General features: G+C 43.9%; 1 protein-coding gene and 1 pseudogene across 1 annotated transcript; both read left to right on the top strand.

Moving 5' to 3' along the window:
* The first annotated feature begins 1,182 nt into the window (after nt 1-1,182).
* Nucleotides 1,183-9,390, top strand: LOC121577276 (annotated as a pseudogene).
* A 755-nt stretch (nt 9,391-10,145) lies between these two features.
* Nucleotides 10,146-22,662, top strand: LOC121576660 (homocysteine-responsive endoplasmic reticulum-resident ubiquitin-like domain member 1 protein). Its single transcript, XM_041889994.1, has 8 exons — nt 10,146-10,514; nt 10,749-10,826; nt 13,063-13,140; nt 15,556-15,725; nt 15,904-16,014; nt 20,431-20,766; nt 21,219-21,327; nt 21,521-22,662. Exons 1-8 carry the CDS (start codon nt 10,359-10,361, stop codon nt 21,701-21,703), a joined length of 1,221 nt encoding a protein of 406 aa, XP_041745928.1. The 5' UTR covers nt 10,146-10,358; the 3' UTR covers nt 21,704-22,662.
* The last annotated feature ends 1,956 nt before the right edge of the window (nt 22,663-24,618 follow it).

Below are 24,618 nucleotides of genomic sequence, written 5' to 3' on the forward strand. Positions count from 1 at the left end.
CTTTTGGATTGCGTCCTACCTGACAGGTCACTTCTACCAGGTGGCGTGGCGAGAATCTGTCTCCGCACCACGTGCTCTCACCACTGGTGTCCCCCAGGGCTCAGTTCTAGGCCCTCTCCTATTCTCTCTATACACCAAGTCACTTGGCTCTGTCATATCCTCACATGGTCTCTCCTATCATTGCTACGCAGACGACACACAATTAATTTTCTCCTTTCCCCCTTCTGATAACCAGGTGGCGAAACGCATCTCTGCATGTCTGGCAGACATATCAGTGTGGATGTCGGATCACCACCTCAAGCTGAACCTTGACAAGACGGAGCTGCTCTTCTTCCCGGGGAAGGACTGCCCTCTCCATGATCTCGCCATCACGGTTGACAACTACATTGTGTCCTCCTCCCAGAGTGCAAAGAACCTTGGCGTGACCCTGGACAACACCCTGTCGTTCTCCGCTAACATCAAAGCGGTGACCCGATCCTGTAGGTTCATGCTCTACAACATTCGCAGAGTACGGCCCTACCTTACACAGAAAGCGGCACAGATCCTAATCCAGGCACTTGTCATCTCCCGTCTGGATTACTGCAACTCGCTGTTGGCTGGGCTCCCTGCCTGTGCCATTAAATCCCTACAACTAATCCAGAACGCTGCAGCCCGTCTGGTGTTCAACCTTCCCAAGTTCTCTCATGTCACCCCGCTCCTCCGCACACTCCACTGGCTTCCAGTTGAGGCTCGCATCTACTACAAGACCATGGTGCTTGCCTACGGAGCTGTGAGGGGAACGGCACCTCCTTACCTTCAGGCTCTGATCAGACCCTACACCCAAACGAGGGCACTACGTTCATCCACCTCTGGCCTGCTAGCTCCCCTACCTCACAGTTCCCGCTCAGCCCAGTCAAAGCTATTTGCTGCTCTGGCACCCCAATGGTGGAACAAGCTCCCCCACGACGCCAGGACAGCGGAGTCACTGACCACCTTCCGGAGACACTTGAAACCCTACCTCTTTAAGGAATACCTGGAATAGTATAAAGTAATCCTTCCCCCCTAAATGATGTAAATGTAAATGTAAATCTCTCTTGGACAAGGTGACTTTTATCAATATATTTGGCTCTATTTACTCTCAGATTTGAAAATGCTAATTAGCATCAAAGTAGACATCATGCAAGACAAAAAATCCCTGCAAGCTCCTACACGTCATCTCTAGCTGGCACCTTTGCTAACAGGTACATTTTAAGAAATGTAGCCAATTTATTTATTACTACATTTAGCTAACATTAGATAGTTAATCCAGAGATTCTTACCTTTACTTCGAGTTGGCAATCTCGTCCAGATCATCATGGCATTTGTAGTTCTTTATGATAGCAACATTAGCAGCTAATTAGCATTTCATTTGTTTGGGCTAAATACAGGCGAATATAGTGATAAAAGTCACCTTGTCCGAGAGAGATTTACATGGTTATGAAAATGTCACGCCAGGATAAGCCTACACGAAACATAGCCCTTATTTTAAGGGTTTCGGAAATCCCCTATGGGAAAACGACTGGAAAAACGACTGGAACCATTTCCCTATTTGCCCGCTAGGTTTTATGGGAAGTATGACTCATACTGTTGTACTTTATTGAGATATATTAATAGCCTAAATTATGAATATCCAATCTTCTCATCACATTACGAATAGTAGGCTATCTTACATAAGTCTGCACATGCGATGATGCATGGAATGCTTTATTATAAAGTTGAATTTTTATGGTGAAAATTAGCTTCTCCAAACTTGAAACTCACGCACAGCCTATGCGGAGGACCTAATGAGAACAATGTCAACCTTTTGTTACTGTAACAACTAAATAAAAATTTCTCACTTTGTATGTAATCTTCTTATTCCCTCTCTTCTTGCTTCCCTCCACTCAGATCTCAGTGTCTAGTTCTCAGTGTTCTGCCCAGCTCTCGGCCTGCACTGGTCGACATTGTCGGAACCTTTACCAAGAATCTAAGCCTGATGATGTGTGGGAATGTTGTCACTGTGAGTTATCATCTTGAATCATTGTACAGAGATTGACATCAAGGGTTGTCCTATTGCCCGGGGAAAGTGACCTGAACAGTCGCACAAGTTGAGCCTGCTGTGAGGTTGTCCCATTGGGCAGGTGATTTTTTTCTTGCTGATAACAACCAAAATGCAAAGAATGTTAGTCGCTGTTCTTCTGATTCCTCCCCTGTATGTAGGTGACAATAGCTACTTAATATTTTCAGGCAAGTGATAACAATCTTTGGCCAACCCCAAAATACTCCTGACTTGCCTAATGGGCAAGTACCTTTCAGACCTTAAAGGTGCAATATGCAGAAATCGCTCCACCATCTCCTAGTTGCTAAAATTCTAATAGTTCACCTAATTTCAGTTTATGTGACAAAACAAGAAATGTATAGTGTAGAGAATCATTGTACCATCTAAACCGCAGTGAAATATATTTTCAATAACCAAAAATATTGTATTTTAAGCATAGAAATAGTGAACATAGAACATACAGTGGGGAAAAAAAGTATTTAGTCAGCCACCAATTGTGCAAGTTCTCCCACTTAAAAAGATGAGAGAGGCCTGTAATTTTCATCATAGGTACACGTCAACTATGACAGACAAAATGAGGGAAAAAAATCCAGAAAATCACATTGTAGGATTTTTAATGAATTTATTTGCAAAATATGGTGGAAAATAAGTATTTGGTCAATAAGTTTCTCAATACTTTGTTATATACCCTTTGTTGGCAATGACACAGGTCAAACGTTTTCTGTAAGTCTTCACAAGGTTTTCACACACTGTTGCTGGTATTTTGGCCCATTCCTCCATGCAGATCTCCTCTAGAGCAGTGATGTTTTGGGGCTGTCACTGGGCAACACGGACTTTCAACTCCCTCCAAAGATTTTCTATGGGGTTGAGATCTGCAGACTGGCTAGGCCACTCCAGGACCTTGAAATGCTTCTTACGAAGCCACTCCTTCGTTGCCCGGGCGGTGTGTTTGGGATCATTGTCATGCTGAAAGACCCAGCCACGTTTCATCTTCAATGCCCTTGCTGATGGAAGGAGGTTTTCACTCAAAATCTCACGATACATGGCCCCATTCATTCTTTCCTTTACACGGATCAGTCGTCCTGGTCCCTTTGCAGAAAAACAGCCCCAAAGCATGATGTTTCCACCCCCATGCTTCACAGTAGGTATGGTGTTCTTTGGATGCAACTCAGCATTCTTTGTCCTCCAAACACGACGAGTTGAGTTTCTACCAAAAAGTTATATTTTGGTTTCATCTGACCATATGACATTCTCCCAATCCTCTTCTGGATCATCCAAATGCACTCTAGCAAACTTCAGACGGGCCTGGACAGGTACTGACTTAAGCAGGGGGACACGTCTGGCACTGCAGGATTTGAGTCCCTGGCGGCGTAGTGTGTTACTGATGGTAGGCTTAGTTACTTTGGTCCCAGCTCTCTGCAGGTCATTCACTAGGTCCCCCCGTGTGGTTCTGGGATTTTTGCTCACCGTTCTTGTGATCATTGTCACGCCCTGGCTCTGGGGACGCTGTTATGTTGAGCCAGGGTGTGTAATTCTATGTTTGTATTTCTATGTTGGCCTGAGTGACTCCCAATCAGAGGCAACGAGTGTCAGCTGGTTGTCTCTGATTGGGAGCCATATTTAACTGTCTGTCTTTCACTTTGTGTTTGTGGTTTCTTGTTAGTGTTGGTTTGTGTTTAAACCGTAGACGTCACGTTATCGTTTGTTGTTTTGTTACGTGTGATCATTAATTGAATAAATATGTTCACCTTCAACGCTGCGCATTGGTCTCTCCCTGACGATCGTGACAGAAGAAACCACCAAAACTGGACCAAGCAGCGTGTCCAGGAGCCATTGCCTGGGGAATCACTTGCAGATCTCCGTGGCAACCTCGACTGGGTCCAGCCTTGTAAAGAGCAGAGTGGATGGACTTGGGAACAGTGGAGGAAGAGTTTCGACTGGGTCAAGCCTAATGAAGAGCAGAATGGCTGGAGTTGGAGACAGAGGAGCGAGAGTTGGGCGAGAACGATAGAGGCCTGGCCCACGGGGAGGAGAGACCCCCAGACATTTTTTAGGGGGGGGCTCACGACGTCGGGGCAGCAGGAGGCCGCGATAGAGCGGTCCAGCGGGTTGGCAGAGGAGGCCGCCAGGTTACGGGGGCCACTGGTCGAAGAGGGGATGGAAGGTGGAGAGGCACGGCGAGAGGTACTGGGGTGTGTTACCAGTCCGGTCCGGCCCGTTCCAGATCCCGGTGTAGGGCCAGTGGTGTGTGTCCCCAGTACGGTCCGGTCTGTTCCTGCTCCCCGCACCAAGTCTGTGGTGCGTTTTGTCAGCCCTGTCCGGCCCGTTCCTGCTCTCCGCACCAGGTCTGTGGTGCGCGTCGCCAGCCCGGTCCGGCCCGTTCCTGCTCCCCACACCAAGTCTGTGGTGCGTCTCGTCAGCCCGGCTCGGCCCGTTCCTGCTCCCCGCTCCAAGTCAGTGGTGCGCTTCGTCAGCCCGGCTCGGCCCATTCCTGCTCCCCGCACCAAGTCTGTGGTGCGTTTCGTCAGCCCGGCTCGGCCCATTCCTGCTCCCCGCACCAAGTCTGTGGTGCGTTTCGTCAGCCCTGTCCGGCCCGTTCCTGCTCTCCGCGCCGAGTCTGTGGTGCGCGTCGCCAGCCCGGTCCGGCCCGTTCCTGCTCCCCGCACCAAGTCTGTGGTGCGTTTCGTCAGCCCTGTCCGGCCCGCTCCTGCTCCCCACACCAAGCCAGTGGTGTGCGTCGTCAGTCCAGCACGGCCCGTACCTGTTCCCCACACCAAGCCAGTGGTGTGCGTCGTCGGTCCGGCACGGCCCGTGCCTGTTCCACTGGTGCCTGGTCCGGCACCGGTCAGATGCGTTACGCCGGAGCTAGAGCAATCCGCTCCATCAGTGTGCAGTCCAGCTCCGGCCAGCGGGGCCAGACCGGACCAGGGGGTACTTTGGGGGGTTGGAGAGGAGTGGGGATCAGGCCCGAGCCGGATCCGCCGCCAAGGCGGAGTGCCCACCCGGTCCCTCCCCTGTGGTATTTAGTTGGCGCGGTCGGAGTCCGCGCCTTTGGGGGGGGGGTACTGTCACGCCCTGGCTCTGGGGACGCTGTTATGTTGAGCCAGGGTGTGTAATTCTATGTTTGTATTTCTATGTTGGCCTGAGTGACTCCCAATCAGAGGCAACGAGTGTCAGCTGGTTGTCTCTGATTGGGAGCCATATTTAACTGTCTGTCTTTCACTTTGTGTTTGTGGTTTCTTGTTAGTGTTGGTTTGTGTTTAAACCGTAGACGTCACGTTATCGTTTGTTGTTTTGTTACGTGTGATCATTAATTGAATAAATATGTTCACCTTCAACGCTGCGCATTGGTCTCTCCCTGACGATCGTGACAATCATTTTGACCCCACGGGGTGAGATCTTGCGTGGAGCCCCAGATCGAGGGAGATTATCAGTGGTCTCTTATGTCTTCCATTTCCTAATAATTGCTCCCACAGTTGATTTCTTCAAACCAAGCTGCTTACCGCCACTCCTTCGTTGCCCGGGCGGTGTGTTTGGGATCATTGTCATGCTGAAAGACCCAGCCACGTTTCATCTTCAATGCCCTTGCTGATGGAAAGAGGTTTTCACTCAAAATCTCACGATACATGGCCCCATTCATTCTTTCCTTTACACGGATCAGTCGTCCTGCTCCCTTTGCAGAAAAACAGCCCCAAAGCATGATGTTTCCACCCCCATGCTTCACAGTAGGTATGGTGTTCTTTGGATGCAACTCAGCATTCTTTGTCCTCCAAACACGACGAGTTGAGTTTTTACCAAAAAGTTATATTTTGGTTTCATCTGACCATATGACATTCTCCCAATCCTCTTCTGGATCATCCAAATGCACTCTAGCAAACTTCAGACGGGCCTGGACATGTACTGGCTTAAGCAGGGGGACACGTCTGGCACTGCAGGATTTGAGTCCCTGGCGGCGTAGTGTGTTACTGATGGTAGGCTTTGTTACTTTGGTCCCAGCTCTCTGCAGGTCATTCACTAGGTCCCCCCGTGTGGTTCTGGGATTTTTGCGATTATTTTGACAACACGGGGTGAGATCTTGTGTGCAGCCCCAGATCGAGGGAGATTATCAGTGGTCTCTTATGTCTTCCATTTCCTAATAATTGCTCCCACAGTTGATTTCTTCAAACCAAGCTGCTTACCTATTGCAGATTCAGTCTTCCCAGCCTGGTGCAGGTCTACAATTTTGTTTCTGGTGTCCTTTGACAGCTCTTTGGTCTTGGCCATAGTGGAGTTTGGAGTGTGACTGTTTGAGGTTGTGGACAGGTGTTTTTATACTGATAACAAGTTCAAACAGGTGCCATTAATACAGGTAACGAGTGGAGGACAGAGGAGCCTCTTAAAGAAGAAGGTACAGGTCTGTGAGAGCCAGAAATCTTGCTTGTTTGTAGGTGACCAAATACTTATTTTCCACCATAATTTGCAAATAAATTCATAAAAAATCCTACAATGTGATTTTCTGGAATTTTTTTTCTCAATTTGTCTGTCATAGTTGACGTGTACCTATGATGAAAATTACAGGCCTCTCTCATCTTTTTAAGTGGGAGAACTTGCACAATTGGTAGCTGACTAAATACTTTTTTCCCCCACTGTATCTACAGCTTCTTAGACTTGCTTTCAATGAGAATGACAGATCTAAAACTCAAATTTCTATGTGAATTTGGTCGGGTCGCCCAGAAAGTTACGTATTGAAGGTTTAATTAATAATATATGCCATTTAGCAAACACTTTTATCCACAGCGACTTACAGTCATGCATGCATACATTTTTTCATATGGGTGGCCCCAGCAAGAATCAAACCGATGACGCTTGGCATTGCAAGCACCATGCTCTACCAACTGAGCCACACATGTCAATCCCTGATTTTGCATTGGCTATATTTTATATTCTATGCCATAAACCTCACATTCCCGCTCTCTCTCTGTCACCCTGCTGTGCCAAAAGGGAGGGCCTTCTCCCTCAGCTTTGGACGCTGCCAGTAGCAACAGTCATGTGACCTGACTGAACAAGTGGCGGATCAAATCCTTCTATCAAGGTGTGGTGGCAGATGACCTGCACACTGGGTTTCAGATGCTGCTCCAGGTGGGCCAATTTCCAAGCCTTATCTCCATCACCGAAGCAGTGAGATCTAGTAGAACAATGGTCTAGATCCAGTTCATCATGAGGTTCCATACTGTAGGATTTAATTAATGTGTTATACTGTATTCCCCCAGGGTGCAGGTTTGGTCGGATCAGGCCAAACTTCCTCCTGATGGGGTTCAAAAGGGATGGCATAAGGACAGACCATCCTGCATTGACAACTACATTGGCATTCTACAGTGAGTGAATCACTCAATCAAATCAGAAAGATTAGTTCCATATGGATGTGTTAGAGTGAGAATGCAGTTTAATGTGTCTTCGTGGCTGTGTTTTAGTGACTAATTTGACCTGCAGTATGAAGTGTGTGGGCTGTGGGTGAGGGAGGGTCTAGACATGTCTCGGCAGGCACAAGCACATGGTGAGGAATCCAACGAGCATGAAGATTTCAGGTCCTTACATATCATTGCCTCTTTTTTTTTGCAGTTAACCCTGTGTTTGAGGCAAGCCCAGAGAGGGGTGTCAACACCTGTGTGCACCCCTGCAAATGTTTCGTTTATGTATGATAACATTCAGAGTATACAGTTTGTGGTGTTTTTTTAAATAGTATTGACAGAGGGATGTTGTCTTGGTTACAGTAGATCCTGATGCCATGGTGACTGAGCCTCAGCTTCATACTGTGTTTCAGTCCAAGCAGGGGGAAAATACCATTGATGTGTACTGGCTGTTCAATGATGGAGGTGAGTTTATTGTTGTGGATCTGATTGTGCCTATCCACAAATCTCAAGATTTATAACATAGTCAGACTGATAATGTGGGGTCATAAATCATGCAATGTTGTTAAATGTCAAGTACCACAAGTCAGAGAGATAACATAGGATAGATTATGTCATGGTCATATCAGGCAAAGGGGTCAATGTTATGTGTGAAAGGTAAAAGTTAAGGCTGTTGTGATGTTGCTACTTCCCTACCTGCTCACTCGTAAGAAGCGCTGGGCAAGGTGCAAGGTACGCGTCTTTGTGGGCGGAGACATCCAGCGAAGGGAGGAGCAAAGGAAAGAGTGAGTGTAGCATGTTTAGGGTCATACTGGGCATTAGAGATATTATATAATGTTGTCAGGATCCCCCTTGGCCTTTCCCCTCCTTTGAATAGTTCAACTGAGCATGTCCTTTGTGTCCCATTTATAGTCATGGCCCTTATCGGCAAGTTCGGCCTTGGTTTCCATGACGTCAAAGTGCTGCCTGATATCAATGGAAGACCACATTTGACATTTTAGTCATTTAGCAGACGCTCTTATCCAGAGCGACTTACAGTTAGTGAGTGCATACATTATTATAATTTTTTTCATACTGGCCCCCCGTGGGAATCGAACTCACAACCGTTGCAAACACCATGCTCTACCAACTGAGCTACATCCCACAACCTGAACAGTATGGTTCCCTGTCACTCACTCTATACTGTATGATTGTGTCTTATTCAGCATTGTACTGTCTTATTCTTACGTAGGAGTTCAGTTGCACAGTGATTAAACCCTATGAATTTCATCTACGTCGATTCACAATTTATGCAGGTCAATGCTCTGTTGAGACACTTCCCTCTGCCTCTCTGACAGTGTGAGGAGGTTTGAGGATCTGATAGGGACCTACAAGCTGAACACCGACCAGAAGGATGGGCATGCGGCAGATGAACCAGGACTGTCCCTGGGTGGTGTCTGGTGAGGAGATGGAGAGAAATAAGATAATTAACTGGGCTTCGTTGGTCCAAAGGGCAGGACCACTCCATTGCAAAAAATGTAGCATAGCTAGATGTGGAATACATGTTCTGGAATTTTGACAGTATCATTGTTCTCTGCTTACTGTACCGCCATGTATGTTTTTGCTCCAGACCCTTCAACGATTACTCTGAATGAGGTTCTCCAAGATTACTCAAGGAATGCAGCCATGATTGTTGTGTACATATTTTGTCTTTACAAACCAGATGTTTTCATTGCATTCATTGACTTCAACCCACCCCATCCCATTACAAAGCCCATAAAGGTGAGAGGGATATTGGAGTGATAACTGAGCTATGTTCTCTTATTGACAGAACCATGCCTGTGGAAAGGAGAGGGCAATATCCCAGTGCTCTGTGCATGGCTTGGCTGGAGACTCTGACTCGTGACCTGCGCCCACTTACGGGTGAGGGGAAACCAAGAGCATGTGCTCACCTTCTATTGTCAGTGATCCCTGTTTTAACTATGTTTAATGAAATCACCCAATAGCCGAGGAAAATAGTATTGTTATAGCCCTGGTGATAATGAATCAGATTTTCTCTGGTAGAAGTGCTCTGGTTATGACATTTCACTTCTTTCATTATCATCAGCAGACTCCTTAGCCATCTGTGAAATATCTGATTACGTTTAACGTCATCAGTATCATCATCAGTAGCAGAAGCATTGTTGTCGTTATCATCATTAAGCAGTAGGATATAACATTTGTTGATAGTGTGCTTGATGATAGACTGTTTTGAAGTGTAACACCAGTGTGTATTTGTAATTGTCAGTTTAAAAAAAGAATGTGCTTTTATAGAAATGTTGGACTTGTAAACAAAGTTTAAAGTGATAACTAGGCTTCTTGTATTGTGTAATCCCTTGAAAGAACACCAATATCATAATAATCGTTTCAATGTTAATTCTAAGAAGCCTAACTTTAAAAATAAAGTTATTTTGGTTGAACCAGAACCCACAAATTGTTTGTTTGATAAGCATAGTACAGAGCATAATTATCTAATGAATTGTTTCTGTCTTTTTAATGTGGAAAATAATTTGGACAGGCCAGGGCAAAGTGTTCAAATATGACTGATATAACTCATACATGGGGAACTGTAACTTCAAAGCTGGTAGCGTGATCGTTGCAGAGCATGCGCATGACAGAATGCTCCCGGAGCCTCCACGTCTGATCACGAGCCTTGGTTAGCCAATCACATCAAGCCACAATGTGTTTCCAAACAACACTCCTTTTCACGCGACAGGCTGTGTCAACTACTTCCTCATTTCAACTAAAAAGTTTTCGGGTGAAGAAATTGCAACTTTGTTTCTCTGACATTTCAGATACTGTAGGTACTTACTCCGTTGATATTATTACTTGGTAACTAAGAGGCTACATTGTAGCTACTATCTAATCGCGTTGGGAGAGGTCACAAGAAAATAAAAATGGATAATACTGGTTTTTCTAGACAAAAGACAATCAAGCTTGTGATAAAAACACCTAATCAAGCCCACGGGGATCAAACGATTGAAGGAGTTGACATGGACTGGACAGTGAAAGAGTTGAAGACACATTTATCGAGGATGTACCCAAACAACCCGGTGAGTGAATGTAATAGTTAACTTAGCTAGCTACCAGAGCAAGCTAACCAGTCCTTGCCAAGTTATATAGGTCAAGGAAGCTTGCCAGCTAATGTGATGCTAGCTACTGTCAATAACAATCATTCAAGCCAAACAGCTAAGTTAGCTAGTTAGGCTATGAATAGTTGTGTGTATAAATCGTGGTTGCTGTCAGTGTGTGTCTTGTGTTGACATCTGTCCCCCTTTCCCCCACAGGCTGAAGGTGATCAGAGACTAATTTACTCTGGCAAGCTGCTCCCAGACCACCTGCATGTAAGAGATATTTTCAGAAAGGTACGTGTGTGCTTGTTCACCTATCTAACAACTAGACATATTCTCAGAACTCTAGCTATATACTGTGTTATGTTTCAAGCATCTGATCAGATTGCAGGCATCATCTTTCAAAAATATAATGTTATTGATTCAACATTTGAATAACATACAGCTGGCGTGTTATATACTGTATCGGCAGAATAGAACAGCAGCCTCTGGTAAGACAAGGGGGGGCAGTCTATGTATATTTGTAAATAACAGCTGGTGCACGATATCTTAGGAAGTCTCAAGGTTTTGCTCGCCTGAGGTAGAGTATCTCATGATAAGCTGTAGACCACACTTTCTACCAAGAGAGTTTTCATCTATATTCTTCATAGCTGTTTATTTACCACCACAAACCGATGCTGGCACTAAGACCGCTCTCAATGAACTGTATATAGCCATAAGCAAACAGAAAATGCTCATCCAGAGGTGGCGCTCCTAGTGGCCGGGGACTTTGATGCAGGGAAACTTAAATCCGTTTTACCTAATTTCTACCAGCATGTTACATGTGCAACCAGAGGGAAAAAACCTCTAGACCACCATTACTCCACACACAGAGACCCGTACAAAGCTCTCCCTTGCCCTCCATTTGGCAAATCTGACCATAATTCTATCCTCCTGATTCCTGCTTACAAGCAAAAACTAAAGCAGGAAGCACCAGTGACTCGGTCAATAAAAAAGTGGTCAGATGAAGCAGATGCTAAGCTACAGGACTGTTTTGCTAGCACAGACTGGAATATGTTCTGGGATTCTTCCGATGGCATTGAGGAGTACACCACATCAGTCACTGGCTTCATCAATAAACTAACATGGTCCAAGCACACCAAGACAGTCGTGAAGAGGGCAGGACAAAACCTATTCCCCCTAAGGAGACTGAAAAGATTTGGCATGGGTCCTCAGATCCTCAAAAGGTTCTACAGCTGCACCATCGAGAGCATCCTGACTGGTTGCATCACTGCTCGGCCTCCGACCACAAGGCACTACAGAGGGTAGTGCGTACGGCCCAGTACATCACTGACTGGGGCCAAGCTTCCTGCCATCCAGGACCTCTATACCAGGAAGGCCCTAAAAATTGTCAAAGACTCCAGCCACCCTAGTCATAGACTGTTCTCTCTGCTACCGCACGGCAAGCGGTACCGGAGCACCAAGTCTAGGTCCAAGAGGCTTCTAAACTGCTTCTACCCCCCAAGCCAAAAGACTCCTGATCATCTAATCAAATGGCTACCCAGACTATTTGCATTGCCCCCCAGCCCCCCCCCATCTTTTAGGCTGCTGCTACTCTCTGTTTATTATCTATACATAGTCACTTTAATAACTCTACCTACATTTACCTATTACCTCGACTAACCGGTGCCCCTGCACATTGACTTGGTACCGGTACCCCCTGTATTTTTTGGTATTCTTTCTTAAAATTGCATTGTTGGTTAAGGGCTTGTAAGTAAGCATTTCACTGTAAGGTCTACACCTGTTGTATTCGGCGCATGTGACAAATAACATTTGATTTGATTTGTATTTACTGTGGATCCCCAGTAGTTGCTGCCAAGGCAGCAGCTACTCTTCCTGGGGTCCAGCAAAATTAAGGCAGTTATACATTTAAAAAACATTACAATACATTCATAACAGATTTCACAACATATTAAGTGTGTGCCCTCAGGCCTCTACCCTACTACCAGATATATATAACACAAGATCCATGTGTACATGTGTGTATGTTATCGTGTGTTTGTATGCATGTCTATGTTTGTGTTGCTTCACATAATGTGCCTAGATCAGGGATTCAGTCTGCCCACACAAATATCTGAACTCAGCGAATTGCAAAACATGTCCTAGTTGTTTTAGTATTACTGCAGTGACTTATAAAACTGTGCAGAACAGTGTGTATATTTCATCTGTTTTGTAAATTAATCACAATACTATAATCTCACATTATTGTTGAACAAAACCCAGACTGTAAACTGGGCTTTGACATCCCTGGAGTTCAAGCCCGTTATAAGCCCCTGATAACCCCTTTTCTAAACTTCAGATCAGATGTTGATCACTCAGTTCACTACTTTTCTCACTGGATTTTTCAATAGCCATTCTTTGTTATTACGTTTTTATTTCTAAAGGTTGAATGAGTGTCCCTCTATATCCCGTGCCAAGAATGGATGCCATGTACGTTACTGTGGCTTATTCCGTCTGGGATATCTAATCATGTATGTATATGTCTTCACAGACGGACCTAACACCCACTGTGCACCTGGTGTGTGCAGTCAGGACTCAGCCTATAGGTCCGCTAGGAGCAAGACCCAAGGTAAAGAACCCCATATGGAACCCTATCTCAAACTGTGACACTGGATTCTATTTGAAGGTTATGATGTAGACCTAGGTGAAGCTATTTTAAATCTACTCATTAAATAGGATCAGTCAACAATGCCTCAGTTGTTGCTCCCCAAGATATTGTGCCAAACCATGATGAAACTTTTTAGTTTTTAGTTCTGCCATGCCAGTGATTCCCTCGTTTTTCTCCTTTAGAAAACATGCACACCTCATGAATATTAACTAGTAGCTGTAATTGGGAGCTCCCGGAGCTGACAAAGGACAGTCAAAGCCAGACATTCAGCTTAGGAAAAAGCCACCTCACACAGTTGATAAGGAATAATTTGATAAGCCAAAACGCCCTATCAGCCAAAATCGTCTCAATTATTCCGCTCTTCAGTGGTTGAGGATGCGTCAGTGTCAGTGGAGTCTGTTCTGTTCTCTGGAGAGAGGAGTCCCAGCTCAGTGGGTAGCTGGAGACAAGTGCACAGCTGCTCTCATTAGGATTCTCTGGAGACCATAACTTTGCATCTCTGAAACTTTACTGCAGCTTATAGCTGTGCATCTAGAGCTAAAGATAGCTAGGTCGGGAGTTTCACATAACTTAAAAAAATGTCTGTGAGTATATTCCTGTATTTTAGTGCTGAGTGCCAAATGGGTCTAGATATGTCTGTGAGGGATCAATCTTGTAAAAAGCTTTTTTCAGATTGGGAATGGTATGCAAACAATAAAGTGCAGTTTAAGGAACCAGGACCAAGTACCTTTCACGTTAGAACAATTGAAAACTAAGGACAAGCAAGATACTGTCCAAACGTTTTCCTTTGAATCCTCTAGTCTACTGTGATGGTTTCTGTTGTCACTTTGTACATTATGTATGTTCACCAATGGCGGTCGTGCTGCTTTAAGATGAGGGAGGACGATAATTTTTTTTAATGAGCATGGCCTTATTTCTATTACAGCATATTGGATGACTGTCATTCATATTCCATTCACCCAGCTCAGTGTAATATCGATAGGTTTAGACTACTACATGATACTTACATTTTCCCTATACCAATCATGAAGTTGCTACAGCCTAGCCTATGAATGAAAGTTAACAATGTCAGTGCACACAGGTCGAGAGAAATGTTTGAGTAATCAAGGTAACAGACAGTGAAACATTCAATACCACCTTGCACACACTTGCCTGCATCTAGCTGTTCTAGGGTGTAATCATTAGTCCAACAGTTGCAAAGGAGAGTTTCTATTGGACAAATTCAGGTATGTTTATCCCCGTTTTGTTCCGTTTGCTTCCGTTTAAGATTTTCAACAGAATTGGCGGAATGAATACACCCCTGATCACACGCAAACACAGTTCACTTTCATAGCAGCCACATACAAACAGCATGATCACTTTGCTCGTTGTATTCCTTCTCGCATCTACGCGATCTCCTCCTTTCACCTTTTCCCTTTGCTTGTGGACTTCAGGGCACAACACATCAGCTGTCTGTGACCAGGTGAAAAAATCTTTCCAAGCCAAACCTTCATATCATAACCGCTAAACGCTACACACAGCCTACATCGTTGTCATCATATTAGCTAACGTCATAGTCAACATAGCTAATAGAACTAACACATTAGTAAACCTGCTACAATCATGCAGTTTAGCAGTTACACTGGCGGGCCCCGGTGGCAATACATTTGTAAAACCAAACGCTTACCTTGACTTGGAAGAGTTCCAGTGTTGGATAGCCATAGCCAGCTAGCTAACATGGCATCCCTCTGTTTGAGTAGGTTAAACCTAGCTAGCTACATTCGCTAGCAAAGTAAGTGAAAGTGAAAAAATAAATACAACGAAATATAGCTAGCGCTCTCTCTCCCTCTCTTGCTTCTTCATTTTTGAAGAAAGTAATTTGTTGATGTTTAAATAGTTTACAACTATTGTCTTTCTCTCTGAGTCAACTACTTACCACATTTTATGCACTGCAGTGCTAGCTAGCTGTAGCTTATGCTTTCAGTACAAGATGTATTCTCTTATCCTTTGATTGGGTGGACAACATGTCAGTTCATGCTGCAAGTGCTTTGACAGGTTGGAGGACGTCCTCCGGAAGTTGTCATAATTAGAGAACCATGAGCCTCCTAGGTTTTGTATTGAAGTCAATGTACCCAAAGGAGGATGGAAACTAGCTGTCCTCTGGCTACACCATTGTGCTACTCTGCAGAGTGCTGTTGAGGCTACTGTAGACCTTCATTGCAAAACAGTGTGTTTTATTCAATAGTTAGATACTTTTTCCCCCTTTTTAGATAAAACTAATGTTTTACTTTTTATTTTTCTGAAATTCACTGAGGATGGTCCTCTCCTTCCTCCTCTGAGGAGCATCCACTGATTTCCACAACTGTGGTGTAACACCATGTCTCACTTTTGATTCAGGTCAGGGAACCAGAGCAGCAAGAGGCACAACCCTCGGCCATGCCTACCAGACAGAACCCAGAGGGTGCCTCCCCAGCCCCATCTGTCCCCAATGAACCAGAGCTGAGACAGCGCAGGCCCACTGCCCCCTCTAATGCCCCACCGGCAGCTGCATGGCCTGGCACTACAACGTGAGTTAACAAAACTGGTGCATTCTTTGCATAAGGCTGGTGATATTAGTACAGTATATATTACTTGTGTTACTTTATGAAAAGTTATATTGCTGGGAGAGATTATATGCAATACATTGTTCTATCCTTCAGTCTGACATGACATGCAATTCACACTGTTATTATCCTGTGTCTCTAGGCTAGTGGCAGCAGAGATGACCAACCCAACCTTCCCCACTTACTCCCTCTACAGCCCTCAACAGCTTCTCTGGCTGCAGCACATGTATGCTCGCCAGTACTACATGCAGTAGTAAGTATTCAATCACATGCATTTTATCACACATATATATATATATATATACACACACACACAGAAAACTTTGGGGGCCCATGGGCCGCCAGTTGGGGAACCCTGCTCTAGAGGGTTAATAATATGGTATGGCAGGACAGTAGGATCCCCTGCTGATTTTGTACGTTTGCCCACTGACAAAGAAATGATCAGTCTATACTTTTAATGGTAGGTTTATTTGAACAGTGAGAGACAGAATAACAACAAAAAAAGTTTTTATAAATTGATTTGCATTTTAATGAGGGAAATAAGTATTTGACCCCCTCTCAATCAGAAAGATTTCTGGCTCCCAGGTGTCTTTTATACAGGTAACGAGCTGAGATTAGGAGCACAACCTTAAAGGGAGTGCTCCTAATCTCAGCTTGTTACCTGTATAAAAGACACCTGTCCACAGAAGCAATCAATCAATCAGATTCCAAACTCTCCACCATGGCCAAGACCAAAGAGTTCTCCAAGGATGTCAGGTACAAGATTGTAGACCTACATAAGGATGGAATGGGCTACAAGACCATCGCCAAGCAGCTTGGTGAGAATGTGACAACAGTTGGTGCGATTATTTGCAAACGGAAGAAACACAAAATAACTGTCAATCTCCCTCGGCCTGGGGCTCCATGCAAGATCTCACCTCGTGGAGTTGCAATGATCATACGAACGGTGAGGAATCAGCCCAGAACTACACGGGAGGATCTTGTCAATGATCTCAAGGCAGCTGGGACCATAGTTACCAAGAAAACAATTGGTAACACACTACGCCGTGAAGGACTGAAATCCTGCAGCGCCCGCAAGGTCCTCCTGCTCAAGAAAGCACATATACAGGGCCGTCTGAAGTTTGCCAATGAACATCTGAATGATTCAGAGGAGAACTGGGTGAAAGTGTTGTGGTCAGATGAGACCAAAATTGAGCTCTTTGGCATCAACTCAACTCGCCGTGTTTGGAGGAGGAGGAATGCTGCCTATGACCCCAAGAACACCATCCCCACCGTCAAACATGGAGGTGTTTTTCTGCTAAGGGGACAGGACAACTTCACCGCATCAAAGGGACGATGGACGGGGCCATGTACCGTCAAATCTTGGGTGAGAACCTCCTCTCAGCCAGGGCATTGAAAATGGGTCGTGGATGGGTATTCCAGCATGACAATGACCCAAAACCCACGGCCAAGGCAACAAAGGAGTGGCTCAACAAGAAGCACATTAAGGTCCTGGAGTGGCCTAGCCAGTCTCCAGACCTTAATCCCATAGAAAATCTGTGGAGGGAGCTGAAGGTTCGAGTTGCCAAACGTCAACCTCGAAACCTTAATGACTTGGAGAAGATCTGCAAAGAGGAGTGGAACAAAATCCCTCCTGAGATGTGTGCAAACCAGGTGGCCAACTACAAGAAACGTCTGACCTCTGTGATTGCCAACAAGGGTTTTGCCACCAAGTACTAAGTCATGTTTTGCAGAGGGGTCAAATACGTATTTCCCTCATTAAAATGCAAATCAATTTATAACATTTTTGACATGTGTTTTTCTGGATTTTGTTGTTGTTATTCTGTCTCTCACTGTTCAAATAAACCTACCATTAAAATTATAGACTGATCATGTTTTTATCAGTGGGCAAACGTACAAAATCAGCAGGGGATCAAATACTTTTTTCCCTCACAGTACATGTAGAGATGCTGATTTAAGAAACATTTGCAGTGGTCTCTTAATTTTTTCCACTGCTGTGTGTCATTTTAGTTTTTGACATAATAGACTAAAACACCAGGAAATCAGCTCCAAGTGATTTTTATTTAAGAAATCTGTTCCCAACTATTCCAACGCATAATAGAGAAACATGATCGTATACAATTGTAAGCAAGGTTTGATATTATTACGTTTTAGTCAAACACACTACCGTTCAAAATTTTGGGATCACTTAGAAATGTCCTTGTTTTCGAAAGAAAATAAAAACAATTGTCCATTAAAATAACACCAAATTGATCAGAAATACAGTGTAGACATTGTTAATGTTGGAAATAGCTATTGTAGCTGGAAACGGCAGATTTTTAATTGAATATCTACATAGGCGTACAGAGGCCCATTATCAGCAACCATCAGTCCTGTGTTCCAATGGCACGTTGTGTTTGCTAATCCAAGTTTACCATTTTAAAAGGCTAATTGATCATTAGAAAACCCTTTTGAAATTATGTTAGCACAGCTGAAAACTATTGTGCTGATTAATGAAGCAATAAAACTGACCTTCTTGAAGCTAGTTGAGTATCTGGCGCATCTTCAATTGTGGGTTTGATTACAGGCTCAAAGTGGCCAGAAACAAATAACTTTCTTCTGAAACTCATCAGTCTATTCTTGTTCTGAGAAATGAAGGCTATTCCATGTGAGAAATTGCCAAGAAACTGAAGATCTCGTACAACGCTATGTACTACTCCCTTCACAGAACAGCTCAAACTGGCTCTAACCAGAATAGAACGTGGAGTGGGAGGCCCCAGTGCAAAACTGAGCAAGAGGACAAATACATTAGTGTCTAGTTTTGAGAAACAGACGCCTCACAGGTCCTCAACTGGCAGCTTCATTAAATAGTACCCGCAGAACACCAGTCTCAACGTCAACAGTGAAGAGGCGACTCCAGGATGCTGACCTTCTAGGCAGAGTTGCAAAGAAAAAGCCATATCTCAGACTGGCCAATAAAAAGAAAAGATTAAGCTGGGCAAAAGAACACAGACACAGGAAGATTGGAAAAAAGTTTTATGGACAGAAGAATCGAAGTTTGAGGTGTTCAGATCACAAAGAAGAACATTTGTGAGAAGCAGACCAAATGAAAAGATGCTGGAGGAGTGCTTGATGCCATCTGTCAAGCATTGTGGAGGCAATATGATGGTCTGGGGGTGTTTTGCTGGTGGTAAAGTGGGAGATTAGTACAGGGTAAAAGGGATCTTGAAGAAGGAAGGCTATCACTCCATTTTGCAATGACATGCCATACCCTGTGGACGGCGCTTGATTGGAGCCAAATTCCTCCTACAACAGGACAATGACCCAAAGCACAGCTCCAAATTATGCAAGAACTATTTAGGGAAGAAGCAGTCACCTGGTATTCTGTCTATAATGGAGTGGCCAGCACAGTCGCCGGATCTCAACTCTATTGAGCTGTTGTGGGAGCAGCTTGACCGTATGGTATGTAAGAAGTGCCCATCAAGCCAATCCAACTTGTGGGAGGTGCTTCAAGAAGTATGGGTTGAAATCTCTTCAGATTACCTCAACAAATTGACAACTAGAATGCCAAAGGTCTGCAAGGCTGTAATTGCTGCAAATTGAGAATTATTTGATGAAAGCAAAGGACACAATTATTATTTCTATTAAAAATCATTATTTCTAACCTTGTCAATGACTACATTTCCTATTAATTTTGCTATATTTCATATTCAAACTCATTTCATGTATGTTTTCATGGAAAACAAGGACATTTCTAAGTGACCCCAAACTTTTGAACGGTAGTGTATCTGTTTGGGTTTTTGCGGTCAATTTGCCGTCTACAAATGATTTGTAATTATGTTCCGACCATCCGCGCAATAAATAAATAAAATAAAATTGTCCTGCTGCTGATTCTAGTTGATGATCCCTGCTCTAGAGTCTAAGCCCTATCAAAATAATATATACAAAAGTTATTGGATGAAACATTGAATTTGGCATTACTGCTATTATCCAATAGAAACTCATTGAATAACAGATTCACTACAGTCCCCCCAAAAATAAAAAGGAAGTTTGTTCTGAAGTGTCTGTCCTATATCAGAGAGATATAAGAATATCAGGAATTTAATTTTGTTTGTTTTAGGCACTAAATGTATCTCCATATATACTTCCATTCATTTTTTGAACTGGTACCGGGGACCTTCAGATGAGTCTTATGACGCTTGTGGGCGTCCTAGAACAAAAGAGTCAGCCTTCCACAGAGGTGTCATATTAGTGTGTAGCCCAAGCCGTTTGGAAGCTACAGACAGAAGTTGGCAGAAGAGGCTGTACCGACTTCAGATTAGTCTTGTGAGGCTTGTGGGCGTCCTAGAACTGTCGTGTTCGTGAGAGTATCATCTTTCAATAGATTGGTCATAATAATTTGTAGGCCAAACCGTTCGGACACTACGGACGTTTTTGTGAGAAGACTGGTTTTCAGGACGTCTCATGTTCTGACAAACACCACTCTAGGGCGAAATCGGCGGATGCAGTGGATTGAGAAGCAGCCCATGCAAATAAACAGATATCTAGCTTAAACAGACACATTTTGATGGGGATTATTTATTATGTTAATTAGATTTTTGTGGGGCGAGGAAATTGTAGGCCAAGGGTTAAGCAGGGAAAATACTTGAAGTGTGTTTTGCTTAGACTGTGTCTGTCTTTTGTCCCATAGCCATGCAGCCTACGCAGCAGCAGCCTCTGCCCCCTTTGCCCCAGCTGCCGGCCAATCCCTGCCTGTCGCACCCCACCAAGCCGCTGTCGCAGCAGCCCTGCCAGCCAATCAGAATGCACAGGACGCCGCCTTCATCAACCCGGGAGCAGCCAATCAGAATCTGCGGATGAACGCCCAGGGCGGACCTGTGATGGAGGATGAGGAGGATATGGATCGTGATTGGCTGGACTGGGTGTACACGGCTGCACGTCTGGCTGTCTTCCTCAGCATCATCTACTTCTACTCCAGTCTGAGCCGCTTCGTCCTGGTCATGAGCAGCCTGCTCCTTATGTACCTGTGAGTTTGCTGTTTATGTGACTGTGTTTGTTTGTTCTTATTTACCCATCTCCTGTTTGTTCATGTTGAGAGCGAGAGATCTGTGTAACAAGGTTTAGTGGTTAGTACTCCACCGCCCTCGCTAATGATTACACTGGTCTCAGTGTGTTGGAAGTTAATGTTTAGAAAGGAGAGTGGGAAAGAAAACGTTCACTATCTGTTAGTTGGACTGGTCCTAGGAATGTAAACAGTTTCCATTATTATCATGTCAGTGAGTTTGTACTGCCTCTTTGTTTTCACCACCTGTTCTTAACCATTAATAATGTGAAATTCACCACCACGTGAATAAGATGTACTCACAAATAACATGTATCCTGTATACTTTGACTGTATACTATGACTGTGTAATAGACACACAGTTTAAGAAAAATCATGCAGATCTACTTTATTAATCCCTGTTGTCTTCCTCTCAGGCACACAGCAGGCTGGTTCCCCTTCAGAAGAAGGCCCCTGGTCAGAGGTCCCAACAACCAGGTCCCCGAGGTCATCCAGAACCACCAGGACAGGAACCCAGTTCCACCTGTAAGACACGTTCTCTCTGGCAGTGGAAAACAGAGATGGCTTTATAACAAGGCATTTAGCTACTGCCCTTATGTAGTAACATTCATCACACAGCATGTAGCATTTCAGTAACTGTGTTGAATAAATACAGTGTTAGTGTGTTTATATCTTAACTCTGGCGTTGGGGCTGACAGAGTTTCTCATCTTCCCTTAGACGGAGGTCCCTGCAGGAGAAGAGGGGGCCGGGGCGGAGGCTGAGGTTGGTCCTGATGAACCACACCCCCTGACTGTAGTGCTGGTGCATCCACACAGGGTGTCCATCGTTTGGACTGCCTGGATCTTTTTCAAAGCCTTCTTTGCCTCCCTCGTCCCAGAGGCCCTAGCAGTGGCTAACTGAATGATCAACTTTTCCAGCAGGGGGCACACTGGAGCTGAATTTACCCTGAGTATCAGACCTGCATCTGTCACAGGAAGTCCTCCCTATTTGGACTTCAGGATAATGGATGCCTGGACATTTTGTGAAAAATCATGAATGATTTAGGGCTTCAATGCATACAAATCCATGCCTGTAGTCTGTTATGAGTGTGTGTTTAGGGATATGGTTGTTCATTCGGCACTTCCTGCCTTATGATAGTGACCAAATGGTTGTATATACAGTATAGTACATACACTTCTCTCTGCCAAATGGTTGTATATACTGTAAATGAGTATTGGAACAAAAAATGTAAATATTATTGTATTGTCTGTGTAACACTATGTTTTGTATTCCTATTGGTTGGTTGAATTTACATATCAAAAGGTGTTATGCCATTGGTCATGCTTGCAGATAGGGAGAGATCGCAAACGTAAATTCTTCCCAGTCTGATATTGACATGCAGGCGGTAGGCCACGTTGTGAAATTACTGTGTTCTATTTTCATATTTACAATGTGTAGGAGTTCACTATGTGCATGTCCTGATGTGTGTGTGTATATATGTGTACGCTACCTGTTAGATATTGGGGGTCATTGCTGTAAGAACGAGTTAGCTAGCATGCTCTAATTGTAATGGTCACTTTAGCTCCCAGCTATTTCAGTTATTTCCATATTAACAGACGAATCACGAATCTACAGCCATCAACATACTGTTGTCCTGCACATCTAATGTGCTTCCTTGTGTCTATCGTCAAGGACCTTCACATTTTATTGTATTTTGTACTATTTTTGTCATTGTAAAGATGTTTGATAAAAAATTACCCAGTCTGATATTGACATGCAAGCGACGAATCATGAATCTGCAGCCATCAACCTATTGTTGTCCTGCACATTGAATGTGCTTCCTTTTGTCTATTGTCAGAATAAACACCAATCAACTGGGACCGCTGGCTGGACATTCCTTTCTTTAAAAAAAAACACAATGCAAGAGTTACGAAGTTCAATCACATCTGCTACATCTGTACACAGCACTTTACAAAACATATCTTATTATGCAAGCTTGCTTTCATCTGGGTTTAATTATGGGATGCTCATAGTGCTATATGACGAACAAGTTTGTATTGCTCTTGCTCAGAGATGGATGTGCTATACAGGGTTGTGCATGAGTATCGAATGCTTTTCTGGTTGTCTCAGAAGTGAAATAGAAGGCAATGTCAACATGGTGTGGTTTTAATTCATTAGAAAGGTGAAATAAATACTGAAAGATTAATTATGTTAAACACAGGAATATGCAGTTGTGTGGGCCTTAGGCCAAACTTGGCTGTGTCCATCTAAAAACAAAATAAAATAGAATTATGCATAGCGACCTTGCTCCCTTGTTATACAGATGAGAAAAATATGTATTGTGATTCCTTTTGGAATGCCTTTAACTGTATACAGACAGTGCATTCAGAAATTATTCAAGACCCCTTGACTTTTTCAACATTTTGTGACGTTACAGCCTTATTCAGAAATGGATAAAAAATAAATTTACAAAATCACACATGAAACCATAATGACAAAGCAAAATCAGGTTTTTGCAAATGTATAAAAAAAATTGAAAACTGAAGACATTTACTGAAGACATTTACATAAGTATTCAGACTCTCAAAATTGAGCTCAGGTGCATCCTGTTTCCATTGATCATCCTTTTATTTAGGTAAAACAGCTTTTTAGTGGATGCTACTGTATCATAAATATTCTGTGGAGACGCAATAAATGTATTCATTTAAAAGGATTGCCTCTTTAGAAATAATAACCCTACCTCACATGTTTTGGAAGTACAGTGGCTTGCGAAAGTATTACCCCCTTGGCATCTTTCCTATTTTGTTGCCTTACAACCTGGAATTAAAATTGATTTTTTTTTGGGAGGGGGGGTTGTATCATTTGCTTTACACAGCATGCCTACCACTTTGAAGATTCAAAATAACAGGAAACTTGAGCGTGCATAACTATTCACCCCCCCCAAAGGTCAATACTTTGTAGAGCCACCTTTTGCAGCGATTACAGCTGCAAGTCTCTTGGGGTATGTCTCTATAAGCTTGGCACATCTAGCCACTGGGATTTTTGCCCATTCTTCAAGGCAAAACTGCTCTAGCTCCTTCAAGTTGGATGGGTTCCGCTGGTGTACAGCAATCTTTAAGTAATACCACAGATTCTCAATTGGATTGAGGTCTGGGCTTTGACTAGGCCATTCCAAGACATTTAAATGTATGCTTAGGGTCATTGTCCTGCTGGAAGGTGAAGCTCCGTACCAGTCTCAAACCTCTGGAAGACTGAAACAGGTTTCCCTCAAGAATCTCCCTGTATTTAGCTCCATCCATCATTCCTTCAATTCTGACCAGTTTCCCAGTCCCTGCCGATGAAAAACATCCCCACAGCATGATGCTGCCACCATCATGCTTCAGTGTGGGGATGGTGTTCTCGGGGTGATGAGAGGTGTTGGGTTTGCACCAGACATAGCGTTTTCCTTGATGGCCAAAAAGCTCAATTTTAGTCTCATCTGACCAGAGTACCTTCTGCCATATGTTTGGGGAGTCTCCCACATGCCTTTTGGCGAACACCAAACGTGTTTGCTTAATTTTTTCTTTAAGCAATGGCTTTTTTCTGGCCACTCTTCAGTAAAGCCCAGCTCTGTGGAGTGTACGGCTTAAAGTGGTCCTTGCTTGGTGGTGCCCCTTGCTTAGTGGTGTTGCAGACTATGGGGCCTTTCAGAACAGGTGTATATATACTGAGATCATGTGACACTTAGATTGCACACAGGTGAACTTTATTTAACTAATTATGTGACTTATGAAGGTAATTGGTTGCATCAGATCTTATTTAGGGGCTTCATAGCAAAGGGGGTGAATACATATGCA

This window comes from Coregonus clupeaformis, chromosome 29, assembly GCF_020615455.1.
Source record: "Coregonus clupeaformis isolate EN_2021a chromosome 29, ASM2061545v1, whole genome shotgun sequence".
NCBI classification, from domain to species: domain Eukaryota; kingdom Metazoa; phylum Chordata; class Actinopteri; order Salmoniformes; family Salmonidae; genus Coregonus; species Coregonus clupeaformis.

Bases quoted from the DNA above. Each gene is read 5' to 3' on its own strand.
- LOC121576660 (XM_041889994.1), top strand. From the start codon at position 10,359: ATGGATAATACTGGTTTTTCTAGACAAAAGACAATCAAGCTTGTGATA. The intron at 10,515-10,748 runs GTGAGTGAATGT...TTTCCCCCACAG, and splicing joins GGATGTACCCAAACAACCCG to GCTGAAGGTGATCAGAGACT. The intron at 21,328-21,520 runs GTAAGACACGTT...ATCTTCCCTTAG, and splicing joins ACAGGAACCCAGTTCCACCT to ACGGAGGTCCCTGCAGGAGA.